This window comes from Apiotrichum porosum (assembly GCF_003942205.1).
Source record: "Apiotrichum porosum strain DSM 27194 chromosome Unknown scaffold_31, whole genome shotgun sequence".
NCBI lineage: Eukaryota > Fungi > Basidiomycota > Tremellomycetes > Trichosporonales > Trichosporonaceae > Apiotrichum > Apiotrichum porosum.
In genome coordinates, this window is record NW_021167138.1 from 1 (window position 1) to 5,968 (window position 5,968).

Here is a 5,968-nt window from a genome sequence, read left to right on the forward strand (position 1 = left end):
GTTGCAAGGTCTTGTCGATGCTGCTCTCTTTAATCTGCTTCCAGCCTGCTTCCAAAGGAGGCAGAGCGCAAAGCTGTCATGCACACTCGGACTGGAGCGGAGGCAAGACGACAGAGTGCACACCGAGTGAGTGGGCGAGGTGAGTGAGTGAGTGAGGTGAGTGAGGTGAATGTGCCTCTCCACACGCCCCCACACACGCCACTGTACACAGGCGGGCACACACGCACACATCCCCCCCCCCCCCCCCCCAGCCCCACAGGGGTATACATCACACACCACTTTTCCCAAGCATACGCGCCGGGACATTGCGGGCTATTGACGGGCCGCATGCATATGTCTGTGCTGCTGGGCTGCTGGTTTGGCAGTGAAGCACGGGTGATGTCTGCACACCGCAACAGGAGTGTTCATGTTGTCTGATCCAGCTTGGAAACGAGAGGGAGGGGGGGTTTGGACTCTGGGTCACACAAGGCTACGTGGCTTGCACTGCCGTCAGAACGTCAGAACATGACTGGCACATCAGTGTGCCCAGTAGACGCCGTGCACGGTTCATTTGTCGCCAACCCCCCCGTGCCCGTGTCCAGGTGGCGGTATGCATCACTGGCAGCCATGGGAAAAGCCTTGTGTACCACCCATGCACCTCGCATACCTCGCACCTCATACACGCAGATGTCTGGCTCTGGCGCTCTGGACTCGGTGCTAGCTGATCGCTGAACACGACGTGCAGCCCGCAGAAAAGTATGCGGAGTGGGGCAGGCGGTTTGGTGCTTCGGTGTGGCGGAAAGTGGCTACAGTGGCGTGCACACTCTATCTGTGGTTTGCAGATCCAGCCCTACATCACTTATCTGCGCGTGGCGCATACCCAAAGCGAATCTGCCAGAGAACTGTGCATGTGTCTTTGCTGTCGCAAGTCCAAGAACACCAGCAATTGCTGCCCAAAACACCTATACCCTCACGTTGCAGACTGGTCAGAATCACAGTCCACGTCGCTGACTGCCGTCCGCGTTGGTGCGTTCCCCGCCCGCCTACGACGCAACGCTGTGACTCTTGCACCCGTCAGTCATTGCACACGCTCTTGTCCCCCACCAACTCACTCAGTCCTGAAAGCGTCCTCGAGAATCTCCACGATCTGAAAGTCCCGTGCGTGGTCGTACTCCTTGGTGAAACACGAGACAGCGGACCAAGTGCTCCGTCCCGAATTCCCAGCGAAGGTAGTAGTTGGCTGTAGCGGAGGGAGGTATGGTGTCAGCTGTGCGCGCTCGGCTCCGCGAGTGTGAGGTGGCGTGTGTAGTGGCGTGAGTGAGAGGTCAACGGGGGTACAGTACGTTGGAACACCACGCAAGCGTCACGCACGCACGCACACGCACACGCGCACACACTCACCTGGGCCACAGGCGGAGTCGAGAGTGCCTTGAGGTCGACGTGGACTGGGCGGATCGAGTGTGCGCGTAGGCGTTCAGTGAACTGGTACACGGTCGAAAGGAGGGGACCCGGCTGGAGCTGGCCGTCAGCGCCACACGCATGTGCAGGTGCCCCACGGATGAGACGTGTCCGCTCGACATGCCGTGCCCAGGTGGTGCGAGGGTGAACAACGACTGCCTCGTCGGGGTGGTTGGTATCGTCTAGGACGGCGCAGAAGAAGTCGGAAGAGGGCATCAGTGACCAGTGAGGTAACAGTCTCCCACTCCATGTCGTCCAACGGTCAACGTGGAGTCGGGTTACTGATGGCGAGCACCATCCTCGCACAGCACGAGACCACATCGCCAAACGGACAGACAGGATGCAGTGAGGAACGTCGTGATTTCATTAAGGCGATTCACACATGTATGATACACTACAGCTACATACAGAAGCAACGTGAACTGTTCTGTGTCGTGGTCGTGGTCGTGGTCGTGATCGTGGTCGTGGCTTGAGAGGCACCTTGCACTTTGGGGCACCACCCCGTGTACCCTCATGACACTCCTACAGCGAGACAATCTCCACACCAGTGCTGGCAGGTTAGCGGTCTCAAAAGAGCAGAAACCTACCCGTCAAAGTCCGGGATGAGGCCGTGCAGGATATCCCACACCTCGTCCTCGATGCCGCCGAGCCACACGCGGTTGACGAGGAGGTGGAAGGCCATCTCGCCGTCCGTGGTCCTGCACAGGCTCAAAGTCGTAGTCCTCCACTGGGGAAGTCAGCCAGGTTGCGTTGGCAAGGGGCAAGGGCCTTGCACTTGCCGCGGCCCAACTCACCGCCCTTGTCGTCCAAGTAGTCCCCCACCTCCTCCATGACGCACGCCACGAGGTCAAAGCCAATAGGGTCGGGAGGTAGAAGATGATGCGCTGGAAGCATGTGCGAGGAAGGAAAGGAAGGAAGCACGCTGGTCAGCCTTTCGAAACTGCCAATACCCCAGATGCACCACTTGTCAGACACGGAAGAACCGAGGTCCCCGACGCCACACTCACCGTGTCGATGTCGTCGTCGCACTGGGGCAGCGGGAGCCAGTATTCCTGGAACAATCGCGAGACGACGAGCATGGTCGTGTTGGTGGTGGTGGTGGCGGTGAGTCGAAGTAGTGGTGGGGGAGGGGAAAGAAGTTGAGAAGCACAACATTCACGGTGAGGGGGAAGAAGGGGAAGAAGGACGACAAGGGAAGAGAAGGAAGAGTGGGTTTGGTCGTGTGGCCACCACGCCGCAAGCTCCCTTCCCAACATATGTCAACACCGTCACCTTGTCACCTTGTCGTCCCCATCACTGGTCGACTCGATGCGCCATCGCGTGTATGGGAATGCAGGGTGCGGGGAGGGTGACAGAGTGATGGTTCCCTCGGTCTGCGCTTTTGCTTCCACCGCTTCAGTACATGCGTGCATGCCGCACCTCGTTGCTTTGCGCCGCGCACCTTGTGTTCATGTCTCGTGTCGTGTACCACGACCCTGCCGCTGTACTAGCCTCGACCGAGCCGCGACCGCGTGGTTGTCACTGTACTACTGGTGCACTGTTCGCTTCCGGAAGCGAACAGTGCACCAGTAGTACAGTGACAACCACGCGGTCGCGGCTCGGTCGAGGCTAGTACAGCGGCAGGGTCGTGGTACACGACACGAGACATGAACACAAGGTGCGCGGCGCAAAGCAACGAGGTGCGGCATGCACGCATGTACTGAAGCGGTGGAAGCAAAAGCGCAGACCGAGGGAACCATCACTCTGTCACCCTCCCCGCACCCTGCATTCCCATACACGCGATGGCGCATCGAGTCGACCAGTGATGGGGACGACAAGGTGACAAGGTGACGGTGTTTGACATATGTTGGGAAGGGAGCTTGCGGCGTGGTGGCCACACGACCAAACCCACTCTTCCTTCTCTTCCCTTGTCGTCCTTCTTCCCCTTCTTCCCCCTCACCGTGAATGTTGTGCTTCTCAACTTCTTTCCCCTCCCCCACCACTACTTCGACTCACCGCCACCACCACCACCAACACGACCATGCTCGTCGTCTCGCGATTGTTCCAGGAATACTGGCTCCCGCTGCACCAGTGCGACGACGACATCGACACGGTGAGTGTGGCGTCGGGGACCTCGGTTCTTCCGTGTCTGACAAGTGGTGCATCTGGGGTATTGGCAGTTTCGAAAGGCTGACCAGCGTGCTTCCTTCCTTTCCTTCCTCGCACATGCTTCCAGCGCATCATCTTCTACCTCCCCGACCCTATTGGCTTTGACCTCGTGGCGTGCGTCATGGAGGGAGTGGGGGACTACTTGGACGACAAGGGCGGTGAGTTGGGCCGCGGCAAGTGCAAGGCCCCTTGCCCCTTGCCACGCAACCTGGCTGACTTCCCCAGTGGAGGACTACGACTTTGAGCCTGTGCAGGACACGGACGGCGAGATGGCCTTCCACCTCCTCGTCAACCGCGTGTGGCTCGGCGGCATCGAGGACGAGGTGTGGGATATCCTGCACGGCCTCATCCCGGACTTTGACGGGTAGGTTTCTGCTCTTTTGAGACCGCTAACCTGCCAGCACTGGTGGTGGAGATTGTCTCGCTGTAGGAGTGTCATGAGGGTACACGGGGTGGTGCCCCAAAGTGCAAGGTGCCTCTCAAGCCACGACCACGATCACGACCACGACCACGACCACGACACAGAACAGTTCACGTTGCTTCTGTATTAGCTGTAGTGTATCATACAGTGTGAAGTCGCCTTAATGAAATCACGACGTTCCTCACTGCATCCTGTCTGTCCGTTTGGGCGATGTGGTCTCGTGCTGTGCGAGGATGGTGCTCGCCATCAGTAACCCGACTCCACGTTGACCGTTGGACGACATGGAGTGGGAGACTGTTACCTCACTGGTCACTGATGCCCTCTTCCGACTTCTTCTGCGCCGTCCTAGACGATACCAACCACCCCGACGAGGCAGTCGTTGTTCACCCTCGCACCACCTGGGCACGGCCATGTCGAGCGGACACGTCTCATCCGTGGGGCACCTGCACATGCGTGTGGCGCTGACGGCCAGCTCCAGCCGGGTCCCCTCCTTTCGACCGTGTACCAGTTCACTGAACGCCTACGCGCACACTCGATCCGCCCAGTCCACGTCGACCTCAAGGCACTCCTCGACTCCGCCTGTGGCCCAGGTGAGTGTGTGCGCGTGTGCGTGTGCGTGCGTGCGTGACGCTTGCGTGGTGTTCCAACGTACTGTACCCCCGTTGACCTCTCACTCACGCCACTACACACGCCACCTCACACTCGCGGAGCCGAGCGCGCACAGCTGACACCATACCTCCCTCCGCTACAGCCAACTACTACCTTCGCTGGGAATTCGGGACGGAGCACTTGGTCCGCTGTCTCGTGTTCACCAAGGAGTACGACCACGCACGGGACTTTCAGATCGTGGAGATTCTCGAGGACGCTTTCAGGACTGAGTGAGTTGGTGGGGGACAAGAGCGTGTGCAATGACTGACGGGTGCAAGAGTCACAGCGTTGCGTCGTAGGCGGGCGGGGAACGCACCAACGCGGACGGCAGTCAGCGACGTGGACTGTGATTCTGACCAGTCTGCAACGTGAGGGTATAGGTGTTTTGGGCAGCAATTGCTGGTGTTCTTGGACTTGCGACAGCAAAGACACATGCACAGTTCTCTGGCAGATTCGCTTTGGGTATGCGCCACGCGCAGATAAGTGATGTAGGGCTGGATCTGCAAACCACAGATAGAGTGTGCACGCCACTGTAGCCACTTTCCGCCACACCGAAGCACAAACCGCCTGCCCCACTCCGCATACTTTTCTGCGGGCTGCACGTCGTGTTCAGCGATCAGCTAGCACCGAGTCCAGAGCGCCAGAGCCAGACATCTGCGTGTATGAGGTGCGAGGTATGCGAGGTGCATGGGTGGTACACAAGGCTTTCCCATGGCTGCCAGTGATGCATACCGCCACCTGGACACGGGCACGGGGGGGGTTGGCGACAAATGAACCGTGCACGGCGTCTACTGGGGCACACTGATGTGCCAGTCATGTTCTGACGTTCTGACGGCAGTGCAAGCCACGTAGCCTTGTGTGACCCAGAGTCCAAACCCCCCTCCCTCTCGTTTCCAAGCTGGATCAGACAACATGAACACTCCTGTTGCGGTGTGCAGACATCACCCGTGCTTCACTGCCAAACCAGCAGCCCAGCAGCACAGACATATGCATGCGGCCCGTCAATAGCCCGCAATGTCCCTGCGCGTATGCTTGGGAAAAGTGGTGTGTGATGTATACCCCTGTGGGGCTGGGGGGGGGGGGGGGGGATTGTTGCGTGTGTGCCCGCCTGTGTACAGTGGCGTGTGTGGGGGCGTGTGGAGAGGCACATTCACCTCACTCACCTCACTCACTCACTCACCTCGCCCACTCACTCGGTGTGCACTCTGTCGTCTTGCCTCGCTCCAGTCCGAGTGTGCATGACAGCTTTGCGCTCTGCCTCCTTTGGAAGCAGGCTGGAAGCAGATTAAAGAGAGCAGCATCGACAAGACCTTG

At 59.2% G+C, this 5,968-nt stretch overlaps 3 protein-coding genes across 3 annotated transcripts; 1 reads left to right on the forward strand and 2 right to left on the reverse strand.

Moving 5' to 3' along the window:
* Positions 1 to 941: 941 nt before the first annotated feature.
* EHS24_006726 (uncharacterized protein) lies at positions 942 to 1,653 on the reverse strand (the record flags this gene model as incomplete). Its single annotated transcript, XM_028622129.1, has 3 exons — positions 942 to 948; positions 1,092 to 1,219; positions 1,381 to 1,653. 3 exons carry the CDS (start codon positions 1,651 to 1,653, stop codon positions 942 to 944), a joined length of 408 nt encoding a protein of 135 aa, XP_028471648.1.
* Positions 1,654 to 1,959: 306 nt separating this feature from the next.
* Positions 1,960 to 2,516, reverse strand: EHS24_006727 (uncharacterized protein; the record flags this gene model as incomplete). Its single annotated transcript, XM_028622130.1, has 3 exons — positions 1,960 to 1,987; positions 2,025 to 2,164; positions 2,445 to 2,516. The coding sequence occupies 3 exons, from the start codon at positions 2,514 to 2,516 to the stop codon at positions 1,960 to 1,962; spliced, it is 240 nt and encodes a 79-aa protein (XP_028471649.1).
* Positions 2,517 to 3,706: 1,190 nt separating this feature from the next.
* EHS24_006728 (uncharacterized protein) lies at positions 3,707 to 4,884 on the forward strand (the record flags this gene model as incomplete). Its single annotated transcript, XM_028622131.1, has 5 exons — positions 3,707 to 3,743; positions 3,811 to 3,949; positions 3,987 to 4,011; positions 4,479 to 4,596; positions 4,758 to 4,884. Coding segments are annotated over 5 exons (446 nt in total), but the record flags the coding sequence as incomplete, so codon positions are not given.
* Between the last annotated feature and the right edge of the window lie 1,084 nt (positions 4,885 to 5,968).